Source organism: Nannospalax galili, unplaced genomic scaffold, assembly GCF_000622305.1.
Source record: "Nannospalax galili isolate Female #2095 unplaced genomic scaffold, S.galili_v1.0 scaffold886, whole genome shotgun sequence".
NCBI classification, from domain to species: Eukaryota; Metazoa; Chordata; class Mammalia; order Rodentia; family Spalacidae; genus Nannospalax; species Nannospalax galili.
In genome coordinates this window covers 1,230,486-1,252,931 of record NW_008355971.1, presented here as the reverse complement: position 1 = coordinate 1,252,931, position 22,446 = coordinate 1,230,486, and the positions used below count along the sequence as shown (strand labels likewise).

Below are 22,446 nucleotides of genomic sequence, written 5' to 3'. Positions count from 1 at the left end.
CGTGAGTGTCCCCGCCGTCCCCGTCCCCCCGCATCCGGACACCCCCCCCCCGCTCAGGAGCCCTTCCTTCCCCAGCCCTCCCCCGGGCTGGGGAGGGGGGCGCAGTGCGCGGATGGTACTTGGATGGGGACCCCGGTGTATCCCACTACCCTGGGGGCCCCACCACCCCCATCGCCCGGTGGGGTTAGGGACCAGAGCCCTTCTCGGGTCGTGGGAGCACCGCTTCTTTGTCGCTGTCAGTGAAGGAATGTGGCGCGGGCTAGGGGGTGGCGGAGGCCGTGTCCCCACCCAGAGTGGGGGTAGGGGCTTCCCTCTCCTCCTCCATCTCGGCTCCTCCGCGTCTTGGGGATGCCGGCCTGCGGACTGCGGGCAGGAGGCACCGGCATCCAAGTCTGGACCTCGGTCTCCATGGTTCTCATCACCCCTGCCCCTCATCAAAGCACCTTTCTCTTTTTCCCGGTCTTTCTCTGGGGACCCTCCCTCCCCTCCCCACAGTGCGCGTGGTCGCAGGGTGGGTGCTGAGACCGTCGGGGTTTGAGTCCTTGCCGCTTTCTCTCTTTCCTCCCCGGGTCTCCAGGACCTACAAGTCCCGATGTCTTGGTCGGCTCGGACTGTGGCATCCCTCCCTCTCCCCGCCCATGCCCATCTAAGCGAGCACCTCCCATTCCCTTGGGGACCGGTGCTGGGGAGCTGGTGCTGGAGCGCCCTCCCTCTCCGGGGATTCCCTCCCTTTCTGCCTGTCCGTGACTCTCCTCCGAGTGCTAGCCTCCCGCTGGGCCCAGTGGGTGGGAACCCAGACGTCTGGGTCCGAGGCTAGCCCCTCCCGACTCCTTGCTACCCCCGGATGCCTTCTCTTCTCCCTCCCTCCGGCCCCTCCATCTCCCTCTCTTAGTCCTTCCTCGGGATCCCGGACTGTCGGTCCCGGCGCTCTCCACACCCCCTACCCCCCTTTCCCAGGTGATGACAGCGGGCTCTGACTGTCAGGAGCACCGGCTCCCGCCCTCTTTCAGGGCAGGAGAGCGAGGCACTCCCCTTCCCCCCCCCCCGCCCCGCCCGTTGGAGGAGGCGGAGGGTGAGCGCCCGCAGCGCTGCACAAAGAGGCTGGGGCGACCTCCCCCTTCCCCTCACCCCTTGCACTTGGTGCCTTGACCTTGAGCATGGAGTGCTGGGGTGAGGGGTGAGTGCGCCCCCTACCCACCCACACAGGGATCAAAGCCACCCCCACCCCCACCCCATCCAGCTGCTTCTGGTTCCTGAGAAGGGGGATGATGAGAGTTGGGGCCAGGGGGCTTATAGGCATGGGCCTACACGTGTGCCTTTTCTGGGGGCAGGGCAGAGGGTGGGGTGGGGGGCGGTATGGTGTCTGGGTCAGTGTGAAAGGGGGAGGTGATATGCTTCCCTTTCACCCTAAGTCTCCTGTGCACACATAGAGGTCTGTCCTATTAGGGGAACAGTCTCAAATTAGTGGAGATTGGAATTCCAGTCTGGGTTGGTGGGTCTGCAGGTGTCTAGGGCCTCAGTGTGACCCCAGGAAATGATATGGAGGAAGTGTGTGTGATGTACCCATGGCAGCAACCTTGGAGGTCAGTCACTGGGGGGTGGGCATCTTTCTCTCTGGTCACTTTCCAGGGGGTTGAGGGGTTGAAAGTGTGGACTCACTTGCTCCTAAGGAATGCCAGAGCCAAGTCCCCTTGGGAGGAAGAGCCGGTGGGCTCAGGCTTCAGTTCTGTCTACCTGAATTCATACTTGGCTTGAAGCCATTAAACCAGGGCCTCAGTGTTACAGTGTGTGAGTTGGGCAATTGAATAGTTCCTAGTACCTCATGGTGGCAGTAGTGAGGCTTAAGGAGGCTATTTATTAGGATATATTTATTTGTTTATAGATAGGGTCTTATGTAGCTCAAGCTGGCCTCAAACTCACTTAAGTAGCTGAGGCTGGCCTTGAACTCCTGATCCTCCTGCCTCTATCCTTTGAGTACTAGGATTACAAGTGTGTGTCACCATGCCCAGCTCTTTAGGTTTTGTTTTTGAGACAGTCTCTCTAGCTTACACCCGGCCTCTCTAAAGAGACCATCCTTATAAAGCACTTTGCACACAGCCTGACCAAAAATATTAATAGTCTATATTAATAGTATAAATGTTGATTAATATTATAACACAGGGCACTGGGTGCAGGGACAGAAGGATTGTTTGGGCACCTGAAAGGACTGGGAGGCCAAGCACGGAAGACAGTGTGAGAAGAGGGGTCTGTGATGGTGCTGGGTAGGGAAAGGGAGGAGACCCTCTCCCTGGGGCAGCCTGGGCTTTTGAGGAGTGGCAGGGTATCTGTTCTCAAGTGAGACTGTCTGAGCTGGGGCAGGAGTGTGAGGGGGGACAAAGGTAAAGATGTGGGGACAAGTGAAGGAGGGTGTGTTGGCTATCTGGAAGGTGGTGGTGGAGGTGAGGGGGAAGGTGAATGGACCCTCTGAGCTGAACATTGGTCTGGGGCTAGGGGATATCATGGGTAAGGTGGGGTGACCACTATAAGGGTCTGGATGGCCTTGAATGGCTTCGGTGGGTGGGTGGTGGCATCTGTGGAAGGGATCTAAATCTAGAGGTGTGTGTGTATGTGTGTGTGTGAAGGGACAACGTGGGAAACCTTGAGTGCCTCACAAGGATTGGGTGGAGTGCCCCCTGCTGGACAAGAGTGTATTCTTGTTAACACTTAGCCTCTTAATTCATGCAGCCACTCAAATCAAAATGCTGTCTCAGGAGGGCGGGGTTTGGGTGTGTGTGTGTGTGTGTGTGTGTCTGTGTCTGTGTGTGTGTTGTGTGTGTGTGTGTGTGTGTGTGTGTGTGTATGTGTGTGTGTGTGTGCAGACTGGATGAGTGTGTTTTGGTAGTTCAGCTCATTCTCTGGGGGTCTCAGGGATGAATCTGTGGGTGACAGTGGGAGAGAAAAGGGTTACCCTTTGGTGATGAATATTTCATGACTGGGTGCATGAATATTTCAGTGCCATCTTCAAACGGTGGTCAGGGGCTGAGAGCATGTAAGATTACCTCTCAAGGCCTCAGATTCCTCATCTGAAAAATGGGATAATATATAGTTCAGTCTGAAGAGAATTGTGTTAAGCACATGGTGGATGTTGAGGATTCACTCAAACATCTGTTGACCATCTATCTACTAGAGCAGACATCATTCTTTCTAAGTACATATCAGAGCCTCTTTTTAGGAATCTTCTCTGTAGAATAAATGACAGTCAGTACCTGCCTGGTACTGTTTATTCATTTGGGGCTGGGACCGAACCCCATGGGCTCTCAAACACTTCTTGACCAGTGAACTGAACCCCTGCTAGGCATCTTTGAAAACACTTTACAGGAGCTGGGTGTGGGTTACACACCTTTGATCCCAGCACTTGAGATGCAGAGGAGGATAGAAGTTTGAGGCCGACTTGGGCTACACAGCGAGACACTGTTGCTAAAACCAAACCAAGCCAAACCAAACCAAACCAAACCATCTACTTACTGTTTACTCATCTAATCCCCAATCCGATGAAACATTATCCTTATTGTAGGCGAGAAGACAGGCCCAGAAAGGTTGTCATTGGCCAGAGTCATATATCCGCAAGGATTTGAGCCCAGCAGGGACGGCTGCAGTTTCTCACCTGTCCCAGGGAGCAGTGGACTGGGGTGACCGCGAGAGACAGCCCTGGGACATCGGTTCTCTAGAGATAGGAAAGCCTGAGGGGAGGGGTGGCATGTTAGTAACACCGCCGGGTGGGCACTTGCTAGGTCTGCGCGCGTGTAGCTGGGCGTGCATGAAGGTGAGTGGAGGGGTGTGGGGGGCTGCGCGTGTAGCGTGACTGTGTAAGCGGCCATGTGCGAGTGTGTGCGTGCATGCGTCTGTGCACGTGGAGCTAGGATGTGCGTGTGAGTGAGCGTGTGTGAATGACTGCATGCTCGTTCATTCCGCTCCCCCCCCGCCCGCCCCCCGGGGTCCGCACACCCGCCTGGGACTACCACTCCCAGCATGGCCTGGACGGCCCGCCCCACCATCCTGATTGGCTAAGATCCGCGTGCTCCCGCCCCCCCGGGAATGAATGGATGGGCGGCCTCAGCGCCCGCCCGACCGCTGGGAGGACCGACCCGGCGGGGACCTGCTGGGGGCAGGACCCGGGGAGCAAGATGGCCACGGTCATCCCCAGCCCCCTGAGGTGGTGCGGGCGGGCTCGAGGCGGGGGAGTGCGAGCGGGCGGGTCTGCGCGGGCGGGCGTGTGTGTGTGTGTGTGTGTGTGTGTGTGTGTGTGGGCTGGGAGTGGGACTGGTGGGGTGTCAGGGGGCTGTCACCGTGTGCGGCGGCGGTGCGAATGTGTGTGACTGTGTCTCTGGCAAGAATGGTGTCCGACGCGCTGTTCCTGCAGGGGTGGAGGACCAGGAGGGGAAGTCTCCCAGGAGAAGGGGGTCATGTCCCCACCCGGAGATGCCAGGGTTTGGGAGAGGGTGAAATGGCTTGAGGTTGTAGGGGCCTTGGTACACACTGGAATGGAATCCACGCTACCTTTGTCTTAGGATGTGGCGTGTGTGGTGCGACTTGTTCTCTGCTTTTTGTTTTCTGGATGTGTGTGGGTATGTATAAAATCTTTTATCCTGCACTACCTCTCTTGGGCTATTCGGGTCTGGGAGTGTATGCACATGTCTGCTGAAACTGCATCATTTATGTTCTGTGACTTTGGCTATGTAGGTGTGCATATATGTCTGTCTAAATTTTTGTGTATGGGCACACCTGACTGTTCCTGTTTTATAGATGTATATGGGAATGTACTTTAAATACAGGTTTCTGATTTGCCCCTTTGTGAATGTGTGCGTGTACCTGTGTGAATCTGTGTGATTTCTTTGTACTGTGTGTTTTGGACATAAGCATATGCAGTTTGTCCAACGTGGGTCTTTGGATACATGTTCAAACGCATATGGAATTTGTTTCTAGAGTCCTGTCTTTTGACATTTGTGTAACCGTGTGTGTGTGTGTGTGTGTGTGTGTGTGTGTGTGTGTATGTTTGGATGAGTGTGTCTGGTATGTTTCCATGTTGTGGGTCTTTGTGGGTAATTTGTTTATATTGTATATCTTTGGATATGTGCATAGGTAGTTCTACAGTCTGTTTGTACACTGTGTAACTTGAGTTATTTTTGTTTTCCAAGAAACATTTGTGTGTGTGAGTGCATGTGTGTGTGTGTGAGAGAGAGAGAGAAAGACAGAGATTTGTCTGTTTCTCCTTTGTGAATATTGGGGTATGTTTCTCTTTGTGTGTGAATCTTGTGTGGCCATGTGCGATTTGTTTGTGTTGTGTGTTTGGACACGTTCATGTGTGGATGGGTCCCGGTGTGTTTTGGGTCTGTTTCTATATTGTAAATGAGCACTCCTTAACTGGAGGCCTGATCTAGTCCCAGCTTGGAGCCTCCCCGCCACCATCCTGCCCCATGTGGGAGAAGAAGGGTGAGGGGAGGATGGAAGGACTGGCCGGCCCTCTGCTGACCAGCCGGAGCAGGCGGCCGGGGGAGGGTGCAGGGCCGGCCGGCACCAGCCCTTGCTGACAGCCTCCCGCCCGCTGCTCGCCCGCCCGGCAGCCTAGGGGAGGACTTCTACCGGGAGGCCATCGAGCACTGCCGCAGCTACAACGCGCGCCTGTGCGCCGAGCGCAGCCTGCGCCTGCCGTTCCTGGACTCGCAGACCGGCGTGGCCCAGAACAACTGCTACATCTGGATGGAGAAGACCCACCGCGGGCCGGGTACGCGCCGCGAGGGCGGGGCGGGGCGGGCCGGGCCGGGCCCCTGCATCCCTGGGTCACCTTCTCACGGCCTTTCTCACTTCAGGTTTGGCCCCTGGACAGATCTACACTTACCCTGCGCGTTGTTGGAGGAAGAAACGGAGACTCAACATCCTAGAGGATCCCAGGCTGAGGCCCTGCGAGTACAAGATCGGTGGGTGGACCCGGGTCCCCCAACTCCTCGCCAGCTGTGGCCCCCGTCAGTGTTCCCAGCCCCATTGCTGTGTGTCTCAGCATCACCTTTATATTCCCAAGTATCACCATGGCAGGGTATCTTACCCCCCTCCAGTCCTCAAGGAATGTCTTGGGGGGTATTCCAGAGATTCTACAGCTTTCTTTGAGTTACTGTGCCTCCGGTGGTACCTGCTATGTAGGTCGAGGTGCCCAGATGTACCGAGGACATATTATCTGTCTAGGTGGTCACATCTGACTCTATCGCCTCCCCAGTGAGGTACTGGTGTCTGGCTCTATATTTTTCCATAGGTTCATAAAGGTGTCTATTTCCTTGTGTGTTTGGAAATGTTGGGGTGTCTGGTTGTAACTCTGTCTGTAGCCCATTGTATTAGAACGTCTGTCTCCTAGGTGTTTCCAAAGAAAGTATGTTTCTCCTTGTGTGCGCCTGGTCATCTGTGAGGAGTCAGGTCTTTTGGCACATGTTGCAACATCAGGGCATCCAACCATCTCTTCCTGTGGGGGTCTTGATGTTGTGCTGTGTCTAGAGGACATGCTGTTCATGTCTATGTTTGTTAGGTATGTTTCTTCATGTGTGTGCTAGTCCATAGACTGACTGGATTTAGTAGGAATGTATTCAGTGAACTCAGACACTGGCTGTTTTCTTTGTGCCAGTGTGTGTGAAAGTCTGCTTTACCGGGAGTATTAGAGTACTTAGCTGGCTGTCTTTTCCTGTGTGTATTGGACCGTCTCAGTGAACTGCCTGTGCCTTTCTGTGTATGCTTGTGAGTGCACTTGAATGCTTCTCCCTGAGGATACCTGCATGCGTCCAGGGCCTACCTGTGTCTTCCCCATGGGCATCCTGATTTATCTGTGGGTCTGAGTATGTCCTGAGTATCTGTGGATGTATCCAAGGGTTTAGCTTTATCTCTTTAAGGGTCTGGTTGTGTTGCTCCCTTTGAGTGTCTAACTGTGGCAGACGATCTATCTGCCTGCCCCTGTGCATGTCTGTGTGTAGCCTATCCCAGGATCTATCTACCCCTGTTTGGGTGTATCTGAAGGTCTGGCAGGGATTCTACTACATAGGTATTTCTGAGGGTCTGGTGTGTGATGATGGTCTGTGTTGTTCTTGAGGGTTTTGGGTGGATCTGATCAAGTCTTCTCCAGAGTGTGTCCTAGTGGATCTAAGGGTGTGGCTGTGTCTCCCCAGGGTCTGGGCCTGCTTTCCAGGGCTTACAGTTGAATCTTTGCATCTGTTGCTGGCTGAGTGTGGGAAAGCCTGTTCCCTCCACAAGGAGCATGTCCTACTACTCTCAACCTGGGCAGTTTGAGGACAGCCTCCTCAATTGACCCTCCCCCCAATGGACTGTCCTTAGATTGTGAGGCACCCCTGAAGAAGGAGGGTGGCCTCCCAGAAGGGCCGGTCCTTGAGGCTCTGCTGTGTGCTGAGACTGGAGAGAAGAAAGTGGAGTTGAAGGAGGAGGAGACTATTATGGACTGTCAGGTAAGACACCCCCTGCTGCAGATCCCCTTGTCACCCTGCTACCTGTCGCCACTTTGCCTTCCTGCTCTGAAACCTCCCCTGGTCCCTTAGGGCCTCTGGGTGCCCCACATCTTCATTCTCCCAGAACACCTGTGCTGGTGGAAGGCTCCCTGCCTGGCCCTCCCACTTCCTGTCTACAGTACATCAGAGCCCCCACCTTCTTGACCCCCAATCTCCCTTCTCCTGGGCCCAGAAACAGCAGTTGCTGGAGTTTTCGCATGATCTCGAGGTGGAAGACATGGAGGAAGACATTCCCAGGAGGAAGAACAGGGCCAAAGGAAAGGTATCTGCAGGAAGCGTCTCCTCACCTCCTCGTTTCAGGTCTCATGTACTGAGCATGAGCAGCCATCACTCCCTGGCAGGAATCTGACCTCATTTAATTCACAGAGCTATGTGAAGGAATAGGGGTTTTAGACCTATTTTATGGCTGAGGAAACCTAAACTCAGTGGATCAAACATTTGCAAAATGGAGTTTCCACAGTGGATCAGAGCTGTTTTCAGAGCAGGGCGTGGTAGCCCACATCTGTAATCCTAGCACTTGGGAGGCTGAGGCAGGAGGATTGCCATGAGTTTGAGACTAGCCATGGCTACATAATGAGTTCCAAGTCAGTCTGAACTACATAGAGATCTTGTCTAAAAACAAATAAAAGATCTCAAACCAACCAACCAAGCAAACAGCAACAACAAAGAAAAAATAAGCAAACAGAAAATCCATTAAAAACAGAGCCTGGAAAGATGGCTTAGTGGTTGGAAGCACTGCCTGCTCTTGCAGAGAACCCATGTTCGGTTCCCAGCATCTACATGGCTGCTAACAACCATCTGTAACTCCAGGTCTAGGGGATCTGACGACCTCTTCTGGCCTCCATGGGCACTGCATGCATGAGATACAGTTACATATATGCAGGCAAAACATTCATACACATAAAAATAAATAAATAATGTAGAAATACAATAAAAGCAGTAAGAAGAATTATCTTCATAGCTATACTGAGTAAGGTTCAAGGGTCTGTAGCTAGGAAGTTTGCCCAGTTATGTGGGAAGTTTTTGTTGTTGTTGTTCTTATTTTGAGACAGGTCTCACTATGTAACCCCAGCTGGCCTGAAACTCATTGTGTAGATCAGTGGCCTCAAACTCACAGAGATCTCTGCCTCCCAAGAGCTGGGATTAAAGATGTGCACCACTACGCTGGGCAAATGGGGAGATTTTAATATCATTTGTTTTGTGATGCTGGGGATAGAATCCAGAGCCTCACATTGGGGCAAGTGCTCCACCACTAAGCTGAGCCCCTAACACCGAAAAATACTTTTTTTTTTTTGCAATTTGACTCTCAAGTCCAAATGAGGAAGCCATGTGTAAAGGAAGATCCCTGGGAGTTCAAGGCCAGTCTCATCTACATAGAGAGTTCCAGTCCAGCCAGGGCTACATAGTGAGACCCTGTCTCAAGAAACAAAACAAAAATTAAAAAATAACAACTCAAAAACCCCAAATAATGATGGTCCCTTTTCCTGGCTTTCGGCGTCCTTACTCCTGACCTCTCTCTCTCCAGGCATATGGCATCGGAGGTCTCAGGAAACGCCAGGACACCGCTTCCCTGGAGGACCGAGACAAGCCGTATGTCTGTGATAGTGAGTTCTACAGAGGGGGAGAGAGAGAGGGTGTGTGGGACCCAGCCACGGACCAAAACACTCCCCTGGCCCCTCGCTCTCCCTCGGGTCCTCGGTCCTGGCATGGGTGAGGGGAGGTCTCAGATCTTTGTCAGAGCGGGTGGTGTGATCCTGGAGGACAGGGTGGAAGAGGTGGCCTAGGAGGCTGACAGCCACTCGCTTGCTCGCCCTCCAGTCTGTGGGAAGCGGTATAAGAACCGACCTGGGCTCAGCTACCACTACACCCACACCCACCTGGCCGAGGAGGAGGGGGAGGAGCACGCAGAGCGCCACGCCCTACCCTTCCACCGGAAAAACAACCACAAACGTGAGGCTGAGGGTCAGGGCTGGGTGGTGAGGCACCCATGGGTGAGGTGGGGGCAGTGGAATCTGGTGGTGGCTGTGGAAGGGGAGGTGAAGGGGGCACATTAGGCATTTCTGGAAAATCTCCAGCTCAACAGTTTCCTCCCCCACCGACCAAAGGGATGCTGGCTCTGGAGTTGCCATGACAACCAACCATCTCTCCCTCACTCCCTGCCCGGGCGTAATATTTCTGGGTCTGATTTATTGTTTCAATTAGAGCTTGGGTAGGGGGTTGATAGATGACTCCCCCCCACCCCGGGGCCTCCTTTTCTTCCTTGTCTGCTGTGGTAGAGTCCAGGGGCAAGGTCAGCGGCCTCTGTGGTCCTTGACACCCACCCACGCCCATCCCATGCCACGACAGCTGAGCCATGGGGGAAGGGAGCTGTGCTCCACCCATCTTTCAGAGTGAGATTCACAGCGTCCAGGCTTATAGCAACCACTGAATTTTGACCTAAGGAAGCTGACTTGGGTCTGGTTGCCCTGCAACCATGTGATATGAAGGCAGGCAGGGGCTCTTGCCAAGGCTATACATCTCATGTTTTTACCCAATAAAAAGAACATATAGTCATCCCAAGAGTTGGGGTTCCAGAGAGAATTATTTCCCTCCCCTTCCACAGCTTTTTTACTACTGGACACAACTAGGGGCAGCACTCTCTCCCCACCTCCCCAGTGCCTCTGCCTAGGGTCCTCCCCTGGGGCTGAGGCTGGGGACAGGTGGAGTCTTGCCTATGGTGAGAGGTCCTCTCTCTGTCCCCCACCCCCAGAGTTTTACAAAGAATTGGCCTGGGTGCCCGAGGCACAGAGGAAACACACAGGTAGGGATGCCTCCCTCTGCCCCTGCTTGTATGGCAACTTTTACTGGGGTGCCCTCACCTGCCCTGAGGCCCACCACTGCCTGCTGTTTTTCAGCCAAGAAGGCGCCAGACGGCACTGTCATCCCCAACGGCTACTGTGACTTCTGCTTGGGGGGCTCCAAGAAGACAGGGTGTCCCGAGGACCTCATCTCCTGTGCAGATTGTGGGCGATCAGGTGACCCTCCTACCAGAAGTTCCTAGGGAATGTGGGGAGAGGACAGCACAGAGTCCAGACCTGGGGGACAGAAGGCAGGGGAGTGAAGGCTGTACCCAGCCTGTCCCAGGGTTAGCAGAACCTTGGAGCTGCCCTCAGTTGCTCGGGACTGTGGGGACCTGAGTGGGCTTGCTGGCATGTTGGGAATAGTATGAGGTGTTGTGGCTTTCTGCTTTCCTGGCATCAAGAATCTAGAGACGTTAGAGGGGCATTGTGGGTAGCGGACTAAGGTATGGGAGTAATGGATTGTACCACCTGAGTGCTGTGGATAACAGGGTTGCTTGCTGTAGAATTGTGGCTTTACAATGTGGTTTTCCATGGCAGCCTCATGGGTAGTAGATTGGTCACTTTAGCAGTGTGGGTAATGAATTGTGGTTGTTATGGTATGGTGAAATATCTTGGCAGTTTAATATAATGGAATGTGGTGGTTGCAGCACTATGGGCTGTGGTTGTGGGTACTGAGTATTGTGGGCAGTGGCTGTTGTGCAGTGTGGGCAATGGCTATGGCTGTGAGGCTCTATGGACAGTGACTGCAGGTGTCTCTGCACTGGTGCATGGGGATGACTAACAGGCTGACATTTCAAGTATTGTTTAGTGACAGTTTGGTTGCTGGTGCCCTGTGTGGACTGGCCCTTGGTTGGCTGCATGGAACCAAGGTGTGGGGAGCTGTTGTAGAAGCGGTTGCCATAGCATTGTGGCTGGGAGAAGGTGGCTGCCACGTTGCTGTGGCTGACAGGCAGGCTGGCCTGATGTTGGGTATTGGAATGTGGCCGTCTCAGCACGGTGCTTAACAGACTGTGGTTGCCACAGTGTTGTGGGTGGTAGAACGTGGTTGCCACAGCACTGTGGGTAATGGAATGCGGTTGCCATGGTATTCCGAGGAGCAGAGTGTGGTTGCCATGGTGGCTGAGTAGGAGACTGTGGTGGCCACTACACCGCTGCTTGTCCGAAGTCCAGTTTCCAGATGTCAGGGCACAGGGTTGGGATCAGGACATGCAGTTCATCTTGACCTCTGAGTTGGGTGTGGAGTGGGGTGGATGGAGCCATTTCTTCCCCAGGGGTCAGTAGCCACCAGGGGCAGGATGCTCCCTAACCAGATCCCTGTCCCTTGGCCCCCAGGACACCCCTCGTGTTTACAGTTCACGGTGAATATGACTGCAGCTGTACGGACCTACCGCTGGCAATGCATTGAGTGCAAATCCTGCAGCCTGTGTGGCACCTCAGAGAATGACGTGAGTGGCTTTCTCCACTTCCTGGACATGTCCCCAGTCACCTGCCTGGTTTAGCCACTTTTGCCCATAAAGACTAGAACCTTCCCTGCCCAGAGCCCTGGGGGTGACTAATAGCAATGTGTGTCCTTAATTTGAGCCAGCTCCTTTATGTTTTACCCCTCTGACACCTCCCAGGCCTCTCTCTGAGGCTGGTGCTCTTATTTCCACTACACAAAGACACCAAACTCAGAGAGGCAGAATGACTTGCCTGAGGTCCCCAAGCTGAGAAAATGGTAGGGCCAGGGGTATTCGAACCCACGTTCATTGCTCCTCATTCAGTGTTCTATAGTTATAAAATGCAGTCCACATTCTGAGTTGACAGTCCTTGAGGCTGTCTACCTGGCTTGAGCATTCTACAGTGCAGATCCCTGAACCAGCTCTCTCAGAAAGGCCCCTGGGACCTAGCCCCTGCCCCAGCCCCCCACCCCGGTTTCTGGTACCCGTGCCCCCAGGGTGCCAGCTGGGCGGGTCTCACCCCCCAGGACCAGCTGCTATTCTGTGACGACTGCGATCGGGGTTACCACATGTACTGCCTGAGCCCCCCTATGGCGGAGCCCCCAGAAGGTGAGGGAAGAGGTGGGCGAGACATGGGGCGGGTGGGTTGGAACATTGCCTTCCTGGTGGAAGAGATCATGTGTTCTGAGTGGGGATGGAAGGACGGGAGGTGGGGAGCTCTTCTTCGGCTTGAGTCTAATTCCATTTTGTGGCTGCCCCCGCAGGGAGCTGGAGTTGTCACCTATGCCTTCGGCACTTGAAAGAAAAGGCCTCTGCCTACATTACTCTCACCTAGGCCTGGCTCAGCTTTCCGAGGACCTTCGGGTGGTGCTTTGTCCTTCTGCCTCTCGGAGCGCCTCACTCTTCCACTGGGAGGGAGAGGGCGAAGCCCACAGGGGCTCAGGCGCCCTCCCTCTGAAGCGGAATGCCACCCTGTGGGTGGGTGGGTCCAGCCAGGGCCCCCCTCTTGCCCTTCCTCTCCATCCCTTGGCAAATGGGCACCGGAGGTTTCTGCTCCCCTCAAAGCCATACCCCGCCTCTGGGCGGGCATAGGGGGGTAGTGGATGCCAGCTTGGGGTACGGACAGAGCCTTTTTCTAAAGAAAAAGACAAAAAGTTAAAAAAAAAAAGAAGAAATTAATATATACAGAGAGTCCTATAAGGCCTGGCTGGGTGGAGGGGCACTGCTGAGCGTCTGCTGGGCACCTGACTTTGCCAGTTTCCTGCCTGGCACCTCCCCACCCAGTTTCTGGAGTTGCAGTTGTCCCAGCTCCCCACCTGAGGTGGGTACCATTCCTCTCATACCCAGGCCAGGTGGGCATGGTGCCCACCCCTCACCCCCTCCTGGTGCCCACCGTGGATACTGCATGTGAACCATGGTTTTGAACTCTTTCTGCCACTCCCTGACAGCCCTGCCCTCTGCCCACCCAGTGCCTGCCAGGCTTAGGGCGGTTGGCTGGGGGAGGCCGGTGGGGCGAGTTGGGCAGCCCAGACCGCTCAGAGAAGCACAGATTGCAATGGACTCATTTTATTTCTCCTTCCCAGCCCCCTTCCCACCCGGCCAGGCCGGGTTGGCCCCTGCCCCCCTCGCTGGCCATTTTGGGGGTGACGAGGGGGGTGTGGTTGTTTCTCGTGGTTGTGTGTGTTTGTTGTTCGGGTTTTTAAAAAAAGGGAAATTGAGACTGCAAGTGGGGGAGGTAGAGGGTCTGGGGGAATCTCCCCTCAATCCAGGAGCACCCCCCGTCACTGAGTCTCCTTTATTGCCTGCCTCTGCTGTGAATTAACTTGTTCCGTGTATTAAACTGGGCCTGACCCCTCTGCCTATGACCGCCTCTTTCTGTGGCCTGGTTTGGGGTGTCACCAAGAAGGGAAACTGGGGGCCTTGCTGGGGTAGAAGCCACTCTGGGCATCCCCCACCTTCACGGCTTCCTCACCCCCGCACCCCCGCCTCCCTCTGGCTTTGTCCCAGCTCCTCCCTGCCTTGCAGGAAAGGAGAAGAGGGGGATGGGGTGGAGGGGCTCCCACCCAGCCAGCTGTGGTTGCCCTGGCAACGGGCTGCTGCAGCTGCAGCGGGAGGCAGCTTGAGGAGGGAGGTGGGAGCGAGGGCTTGGGGGAAGGGACGGCTGGAGAGACCAGAAGGCAGCCCCCTCCTGGGCTGGGGTGGGAAGATGGCACCCCAGCCTGGTTGCCTATCACCTGGGGCCCCCTGTCCTGGGTGTGGGCAAAAAGAAGGACAGGAGACACATCAAACAAAATACAAGGATCACAGGAGGGATGTTGGGTGGGGTGGGGAGTGTGGGAGAAGCAGGGCACTGATGAGAAAGATTCTGAGGTCACAAATTTACTGAATGAGGAAAAGGACAAAGGAAGGGAAATACATAGATGAAGAGACCCAACAATTCAGAGGGAAGAGCTGGGGGGGGGGCATGGAGGGCCAGTCCAGGAAGTAACAGTAATAAAAAAAATAGCCATGCCCAGGCCAGATCGGGGAGGGCTAAGTCCACAGCGGTTTGGAGAGAGAAGCAGATTTGAAGTTGGAAGGGAGAAAAAGGAATGGAGGTGAGGATCCAGGGACAGGTGAAGTCTTGACACGAAAGACACAGATGAGGGGGGAGGAATGGATTTTGGGGGGAAGGCAACAGAATTTAAGGGATGACACCATCGAGCACGGTGGCACATCATGTGGCCTGTCATCCCAGCATGCTGGAGGCTGAGGCAGGAGGATGGTGAGTTCCAGATGAGCCTGGACTACACACACAGTGGGACTCTATCTCAAAAACAAAAACATCACCTCCCCAACCCCCAAAACGTGGTGGTGGGAAACAACAACAAAAATCTGGAGTGCCAGCCCTACGAGGCCATAGCTCTATGAGGCCATAGTGATGGACTGGGAGGCCGAGGAGAGGTGGGGGTGGGCTGAGACAGGCAAGGAAAAACTGGGGCAAGATGGGGATGGGACGACGGGGCGCAGAGCAGGCGAGATTGGGGCCTGGCATGCGTGTTGGGTGTTGGGAGATGATGGTGTGTCTCCCGGGCCAGGAGAGGATGTGAGAACAGTTTGTTCTGAGGTTTCCCCCCCACACACTTGGCCCTGGTTGGTGGGGGGAAGGCAGGGCTGGAGGATGGGGCCCTGAGGAGGGTGGAGAGGGAGGATGTCTGGGTAGCTAGTAGGTTCTGGAGCCATGGGAAGGGCTGATGCTCAGTTGGATGCAGGCCTATTCCTTTTGGAAGATTTTTTTTTTTTTTTAAGGAGTGGGGGTAGAGGTGGGGGGAGGGTCAGATTTAAGCTCAGAGAAAAAAAAAATGGAAGGGCTGCTATTCAGGTGAGGAGGGGCCAGAAAGATCCTACCTCTGGCAAGCCCTGTTGAGAGAGGCTGAGGCCCATGTTGGCTGGCCAGAGTTCCCATGAGAGGCAGGTCCTTGGCAGTCTCCGATGGAATTCTCAGAGTCCGAAGTCAGTTTGCTCCTTGTGCTGCCCACCTGCAGATGTCCACATCTGGACCAGATGCAGAACTGGGGCGTCAACCTTCAAGCTGCCCCCTCTACAGAACCTGATCCTGGCTGAGGCCACAGGGACCTGGAGGGGAAGGCACACTGTTCTTCCCCATACACTAAGCATGTCCCCCCAGGCTCCCCCACTCCCCTTGGACCAAAGGCAGAGGACAGTCCACAGTATAGAGGGTTGGAGAGGCGCAGGGACAGCCCCAGTGGGCAGGGCTGGAGATGCACTGGAGCCAGGGCTGGGCTGGGCTGGGCTGGTGTGATCTGGGGTCATCAACAACCCTGGGAATGGGGCCCTCACTTGTGTATTGCAGACAGACAGATCAGGATGCCCCTGGCTTTACTACAATCTCCTTTTAAAGGCTATTTGTCTTTTATTTTTGGGACAGGGTTTCATATAGCCTAGACTGGCCTCAAGCTTGCTTTGTAGCTGAGGATGACCCCCGAACTCATGCTGCTCCTCCAGCCCCCAAATGCTGACATTACAGACTTGTACCACCACGATGGGCTTTTTTTCTATTTTTGAGAGACAGGTTCTTGCTATGGAGCCTAGGTTGGCTTTGAGCTCTGGGTGATCTTCCTGCTGCAACCTCCACAATTCTGGGATTGTAAAATGTGGGCCATGACCTGGTGGTGCACACCTTTAAGCCTAGTATTCCCAAGGCAGAGGCAGGTGGATATCTGTGAGACCAAGGCCAGCCTGGTCTACATACTGAGTTCCAGGGCCACAGCACTTGTCAAAGGAGACTACTCCTTTAAAAACAGAACACTTCCACGGCTAGGCCGGGCCAGGCTCCCAGGCTAGCTCTCAAGATCTAGCCCTTTTTAATTTATGCACATATAAATCTGGAGGATCAGGGGGCTGTAGAGACAGCTCAGCTCAAGAACACTGGCTGCTCTTGCAGAGAATAAAGGGTTCGGTTCCTAGCACACACAGGGCTGCTGACAACAATCCCTAACTCCAGTTCCAGGGGATCTGACACCCTCTTCTGGCTTCTGTGGGCACTAGCATGCACATAATACACTTAATAAATGCAGGCAAAACCACTATATAAGAGAAGATTAAAAAAAAAATCAAAATCTAGAGGGTCAGATTTCTGTTGTTTGGATTCTGAGGAAAAGAAGTTTGCAAGGCTGGTTTCTGGAAGTGCAGAAGAGTGGTGGTCTGTGTCTGGGAGGAGGGCTTAGGCGGAGAGAGTCAACTCTGACTTCAGGCAGCTGCCCAAGCCAGTGAACAACACACAATGATTTCTATGAAACATTTATTTCCTTTGAAACCTCCAGAAACATGCCAGAAAATCTCAAGACAGGGATGGGAAGAAAAGAAAAAGACAATAAAGAATAAAAAAAATCCAAATGAAACAAATCAACACGAAAAAAAGTCTGCTATCTCCAGCCATCAGATAGAACGTCAGCTTCAAATTAAATAGATTTGTTTTGCAGAAATTCTTTAAAAAATAACAGAACAAAACCAAAAATTATAATTTACAATTGTCAATATACATGATTAGGTCCCCCAAATGATTAGAATGATCTGAAGATATGAGAGACATATTAAAAAAGAAAGAAAAGGCTCCAGCTTGGGGTCTGAGGAAAGGAGGATGGGCAGGGCTGGAGAACCCTTCAGAAAGGGGGTCAGGAAAGGAGGGACGTCACAGTAGCTGGCCAGGGCTGAGGACACTGGGTGGCCTGCTCCACCACCACCACTCCACAGTGGGTAGAGGACACAGTAGGTGTGTTCCCTCTCAACCCAGGGTTCCTCAGGGCCAGAGGTGGGTCAAAGGGAGCCATGGGCACCCTCTTCTCCAGCCCTGTCCTCTAGTCTGGCACCTCTGGAGTGCCTGTGGTGTGTAGTCTCAGAGCCCTTTCCAAGAGGGTCCTGGGTCCAAAATGAAGGTGGAGGGTCTCCGGCCGTGTCTCTGGACCTAACCCGTGCTGTCAACTGCTCCCTGTCTGCTGCCCCCACATCCCTCTGGGCCCTCCACTGACCCCCAGTCCATGGGAACACTCCTTGACCCTGGGGTTGGGGAATCCACAGACTGTGGCCATCCAAACTTGTTCTGGCACAACTCTACATGAAAAAATAAATATATATATATATATTCTTTTCTGTTTGTTTTTAAAGAAGGAAGAAAAAGGAACTTGTGTTTCCTGGGTGAACAGTGTGGTTGCACACTGACTGCCCCTTATTGCCTTTAGAGAATCAGTGTCTCTGGGGGTTGCACGGTGAGTGCTCCCCAGGGAGCACAGTGAGTGTGTCTGGCTGTTGCTGGGGGCTGTGAGAGTGGCTGGGAAACTTGCAAAAGAAAAGGGGACCAGACAGGAGGTGAAGGCAGCTTTGCTTCAGCCCTGTCCCCAGGCTTCCTGCGGCCTCTGGAGCCAGGAGGAGGGGGCCTAGCGGTGCTAGGAGGAGGAGCCCACAGCCAGCCAGATCAGTAGCCCAAAGGTAGTGGGGCCTGTGGCCCCAAGCCCAGGTGGGCCGCCATGGCCCTGGAGAGGAACTGATAGAAAAAGATCATATAAACAGTCTGGATTGTACAAACAGGGTTTCTCTCTCAAAGAAGTGGATCTGGATGCTGGGGGTTCATGTCCATTTTGGGGCCCCAGGAAAATAATTTAAAGTCTATGAAAGTGCTCCTGGCTGTTGTGTGGAGAGGTGGGGATGAAGGGGGGGATGTGCATGCTGTTTGGAGCTGGCACACTGAGGACAGAGGAGCCTTGGGCTGTCAGGGAGGAGGGGAAGAAAGGGCTCATTTCTTGCCATGATTCTCGTGCAGGTCTCCCGGGCCCCTCCCACTAACAGCTCCAGGCAGCTGGGTCCTAGGAAGAAGTTTCATGGCAGGACCATGGGGAGTAGCAGAGAGGGGCCTGAGACAGGGGCAGATCTGGTTCACAGCCCCTGGGGCTCTGAAAAACCTAAAGAGGATTGTGGGACAGAGGGTATGGGGCCATGGCTGGATGGCCTGTCACCCCTGCAATCAGGGGCCCACAGAGGAGAGAGGAGTCAGGAGTTCATAGCCTGCCAGCCGGGAGGCTCAGAGTTCCTTCTTCTCCCTGCTGAAGAGTTCGGCAAACTTGCGCAGCTGCTCACTGGCGGCCTGAGACTCCTCCTGCAGCCGCTGGTTGTTCTGCCGGAGGCTGGCCACCTCTGACTGCAGCACCACCTTGTCCTGCTTCTCCTGTGAGACAAGAGATGGTTGGGTCAGGCTCTAGGTAGTGCTAGGGCTTCAGAGCTCTGGCTGCAGGGGTTCAAATCCCAGCTCCACCTCTCCAGAGGAGCACACTGACCTCAAATCTGACAGGGGTGGATCAGAGGGCCCCTGAGGTCCCATATGTGAAAGTCTTAAGCCACATGTTTACATGGAATTTTTTTTTTTTTTTGGTCTTTTTTTTGAGACAGGGTTTCCCTGTAGCCCCAGCTGACCTGGAACTTCCTATGTAGACCAGGCTGGCCTCGAACGCACAGAGATGCCCCTGCCTCTGCCTCCCGAGTGCTGGAATCATTTTTTAAAACTTTTTTTTTGAGACAGGGTTTTATTGTGTAGCCTAGGCTGACCTCAAACTTGTAACCCTCTTGCCTAGCCTCCACAGTGCTCAGATCACAGCATGTACCACTACTCACAGCTTGAAGGAGTCATTTGACAGACATTATGATCGCCTCATCCCACCCCCCACTGTTGATATCCTCCTATTTCCTACTGTTCACCAAGTCCCAAACAGCCAAGGCTGCCTGAGTAGGCTTCATCTCTTCCAAGGCTGACAGAATTGCCAAGGTTAAGTAGTGGGCTGGGGATTTGAATCTGGGTCCCTGATTCCTTAATAACGCTGTCTCTTGCTTTGAATTATCCCAAATATCTAAACAATAACACCTCCTCTTGTCTCTGTTCATCCTTGTACACCCTGTTCACATACAACTCCAACCTCGTCCTTCACTTAGGATCTTTTTTTCAGTGTCATTGTGGCAGCTGTGGGGCGCGTGCTGTGATCCCAGCTGTGGGGCGTGTACTGTGATCCCAGCTGTGGGGCGTGTACTGTGATCCCAGTTGTGGGGCGTGTGCTGTGATCCCAGCTGTGGGGTGTGTGCTGTGATCCCAGCTGTGGGCTGTGTACTGTGATCCCAGCTGTGGGGCGTGTGCTGTGATCCCAGCTGTGGGCTGTGTGCTGTGATCCCAGCTGTAGGGTGTATACTGTGATCCCAGCTGTGGGGTGTGTACTGTGATCCCAGCTGTGGGGTATGTACTGTAATCCCAGCTGTGGGGTGTGTGCTGTGATCCCAGCTGTGGGGTGTGTACTGTAATCCCAGCACTCAGGAGTCAGGAGGACCAAGGCAGCCTGGGCTATTTTTCACTTAAGTTATTGGCTTTATCTTGCATGTTAGTCAATGGATAGATGTACTGTTGTTTATTGAATTTTACTTTTTATTTGATGTGTGTATGTGTGAGTGTATGCGTGTGTGTACACAGACACCATGCCATTCTGTTGAGGCAGGGTCTCTCCCTAAATCTGGGGCTCTATATTCCTGGATAGGCTGCAATCTGGCAAGCTTCAGTGACCCACCTATGTTTGGCCCTGACTCAGAGCAGGGGTTACAGGCATGTGTGGGATGCCTAGCTTGTTACATAGATGCTCCCAGGCTTGACTAACTTGTTTTAACTAGCTACAGACTTCTGCTGCATGAGTGTCCTGTAATTTATATTGTAGGACCCTGAGACCCTCTTCATTCACCCACTACACCCCAATCCCTCCAGACCCCCACTAATTGCTCTTTTAGCTACTGTAAAATGCTTGGCTGCTGCTTTAGATATGCCTAGACATGTCCTGGCATGCCCTGACCCCGGCCTGCTATCCACTCCCCCTTCCAGGAAACTATAGATTAAGCAAGCCCGGGCATGAAAACTGCCCTATAAGGAAAAACGGAGACTCCTGTCCCCACAGATAACAGTCAAAAATAAAGACTCCTAATCACACAGATGGCCCGCACATTCCACAACCCTGAAAACAACACCCGCCAATAAAAAATCTATCAGTTCAAAGGTGTGTTGGGGTGAACAGGATTCTTGGACCAACTACAAAGTGACACTGTTATTCCCCTCCTCTCTTTGTTTTTAACCTATAAAGAGCCCCTTCTTCCCCCACCCGGGGCTCTCAGCACGGGTCCGTTATATTGGTGCAGTCTGAGAGCCCGAGCTTAAGCCCGAATAAACTATAAACCTTGCTTTTGCATTTTTGGTGTGTTGGATCCTCGGTGGTCTTCTTGGGGTCCTGTGAATGAGGTATAACATTTGGAGGCTCGTCCAAGATTCCCCCCAGAGACCCCCGAGAGGAACCGACCCCAAAAGGTTTGTGATCAACTGGCCGGGTGTTTTTGTAAAACTGTTTGTCCGACTATCTTCTCTATACTTTCGCTTTGGTCTCAGCCATCTGATCTCAGTTTTTTGTCACTGGAATGCTAGCAAGGCGACCTGGAGGATTCAGGAGACGTCCCCATCCTCGTCGGGGCGGGTGTTCCTCACCGGACACCCCACCAGGACACTAGTCCATCTGAAACCTCAGAGAACCTCGCGACCCGACCCTGTTGGGACACGCACGTCCTATCCATACAGTCTTTGGCATAATCGAGCCGGGGAACCCACACGGCCGAGAGTCCAGACCATCTGAAAGCCGCGGTAGTTTATTCTGGGCCCTCTGTCTGTTTGCCCGACCCGGTTGGGACCCCCCCGTCCTATCCATACAGTCTTTGGCATAATCGAGCCGGGGAACCCACACGGCCGAGAGTCCAGACCATCTGAAAGCCGCGGTAGTTTATTCTGGGCCCTCTGTCATTCTTGTGTCTTGTGATCTTCGTTCCAGTTTCTTTGTTGACGAAACAGACAGGACTGATAAATACTATGGGCAACACCCCATCTTCCCCTCTAGACCTTACACTAGTCCACTGGGAGGACGTTAAGACGATTGCCCATAACAATAGTGTAGATGTAAAGAAAAAGAAATGGACAACTTTATGTTTGGTTGATTGGCCCTCCTTCAATGTTGGATGGCCCCCTGAAGGGACTCTTAACCTGAGTTTGATTTCCAGGGTAGAGGACCACGTCTTCCGCCCACAGACAGGCCACCAGGACCAGATCCCATACATCATGAGCTGGTGAGGCCTCATCAAACAACCTGATGGCCCCCCAGCCTGGGTCAAGTCCTTCCTTCCCCTGATTAATCCAACTGCTCCCCCTCCACCTCTGCAGGTCCTCCCTCTCAGACCAAAGGCGGAAGAGAAACCCATTCTCCAGGGAGGCACAGAGGAGAATGACATCTTTCCCCCGCCCTACTCCTCTCAGACAGGCACCCCACCAATGGCACAAGTGCAGGCCCTGCCTCCTAACCCTGAGGAGCCACCATCGCCTCCACAGGGACCTGCACAGGCCACACGGAGCCGGAGGGGGATGGCCCCCAAGCCTGACACCATTGTCCTCCCCCTCCAGCTGGAGGGGCCCCCAGATGGAGAGAGCAATCAGCCCTTTCATTACTGGCCTTTGCCACCAGTTATCTTTACAATTGGTGCTCACAGAATGCACCTTTCTCTGAAAACCCCAGGGACTTGATTAACTTATTGGAAACTGTTCTCTTCACGCACCAGCCCACCTGGGACAACTGCCACCAGCTCCTGAGTGTCTGTTCACTACTGAGGAGCAAAACAGGATCCTGGAGGCAGCCTGGAAATTGGTTCCGGGCCCCACCGGGGACCCTACCACAGACCCAGGCATCATTAATGCCAGCTTTCCCCCTAGCTGTCCCATCTGGGACTACAACATGGCAGAAGGTAAGGAGAGGCTCCTGGTCTACCACCAGACTCTGTTAGTGGGTCTCAAAATGGCAGCTCAAAAACCCACCAATATGTCTAAGGTCTATGATGTCAGACAGGGGTCTGAAGAGAGCCCAGCCTCATACTTAGAGAGGTTACAAGATGCCTTCCAGAGGTTCACTCCATATGACCCAGAAGCAGAGGAATCAGTTCAAACTGTGATGTTTGCTTTCATTAACCAGGCAGCCCCTGACATCAAGAGAAAGTTACAGTCTTTAGATAGACTAGGAGAAAAGAACC

General features: G+C 53.7%; 2 protein-coding genes across 13 annotated transcripts in view; one reads left to right on the top strand and one right to left on the bottom strand.

Annotated features, from left to right (window-relative positions):
* Dpf1 (double PHD fingers 1) overlaps positions 1-13,674 on the top strand; it is a 14,525-nt gene extending 851 nt beyond the window's left edge. The window contains exons 1-13 of one of the 8 annotated variants that reach the window (XM_008853894.3): positions 4,155-4,192; positions 4,548-4,604; positions 5,601-5,761; positions 5,847-5,954; positions 7,348-7,475; positions 7,708-7,797; positions 9,061-9,139; positions 9,354-9,485; positions 10,285-10,335; positions 10,430-10,549; positions 11,708-11,820; positions 12,312-12,423; positions 12,579-13,668. In XM_008853894.3, coding sequence (XP_008852116.3) covers positions 4,164-4,192; positions 4,548-4,604; positions 5,601-5,761; positions 5,847-5,954; positions 7,348-7,475; positions 7,708-7,797; positions 9,061-9,139; positions 9,354-9,485; positions 10,285-10,335; positions 10,430-10,549; positions 11,708-11,820; positions 12,312-12,423; positions 12,579-12,649 — 1,251 coding nt within the window. In that variant the 5' untranslated portion in view covers positions 4,155-4,163 and the 3' untranslated portion in view covers positions 12,650-13,668. Of the gene's footprint in view, positions 1-4,060; positions 4,196-4,547; positions 4,605-5,600; positions 5,762-5,846; positions 5,955-7,347; positions 7,476-7,707; positions 7,798-9,060; positions 9,140-9,353; positions 9,486-10,284; positions 10,336-10,429; positions 10,550-11,707; positions 11,821-12,311; positions 12,424-12,578 lie in introns of those variants that run through there. The other 7 variants (XM_008853896.1, XM_008853893.1, XM_029556594.1 and 4 more) reach the window with 7 other exon arrangements.
* A 2,924-nt stretch (positions 13,675-16,598) lies between these two features.
* Sipa1l3 (signal induced proliferation associated 1 like 3) overlaps positions 16,599-22,446 on the bottom strand; it is a 257,269-nt gene continuing 251,421 nt past the window's right edge. For all 5 annotated transcript variants that reach the window (XM_029556583.1, XM_029556584.1, XM_008853891.3 and 2 more), the window contains one exon: positions 16,599-18,532. In XM_029556583.1, the coding sequence (XP_029412443.1) occupies positions 18,389-18,532 (144 nt within the window). In that variant the 3' untranslated portion in view covers positions 16,599-18,388. The remainder of the gene's footprint in view (positions 18,533-22,446) is intronic.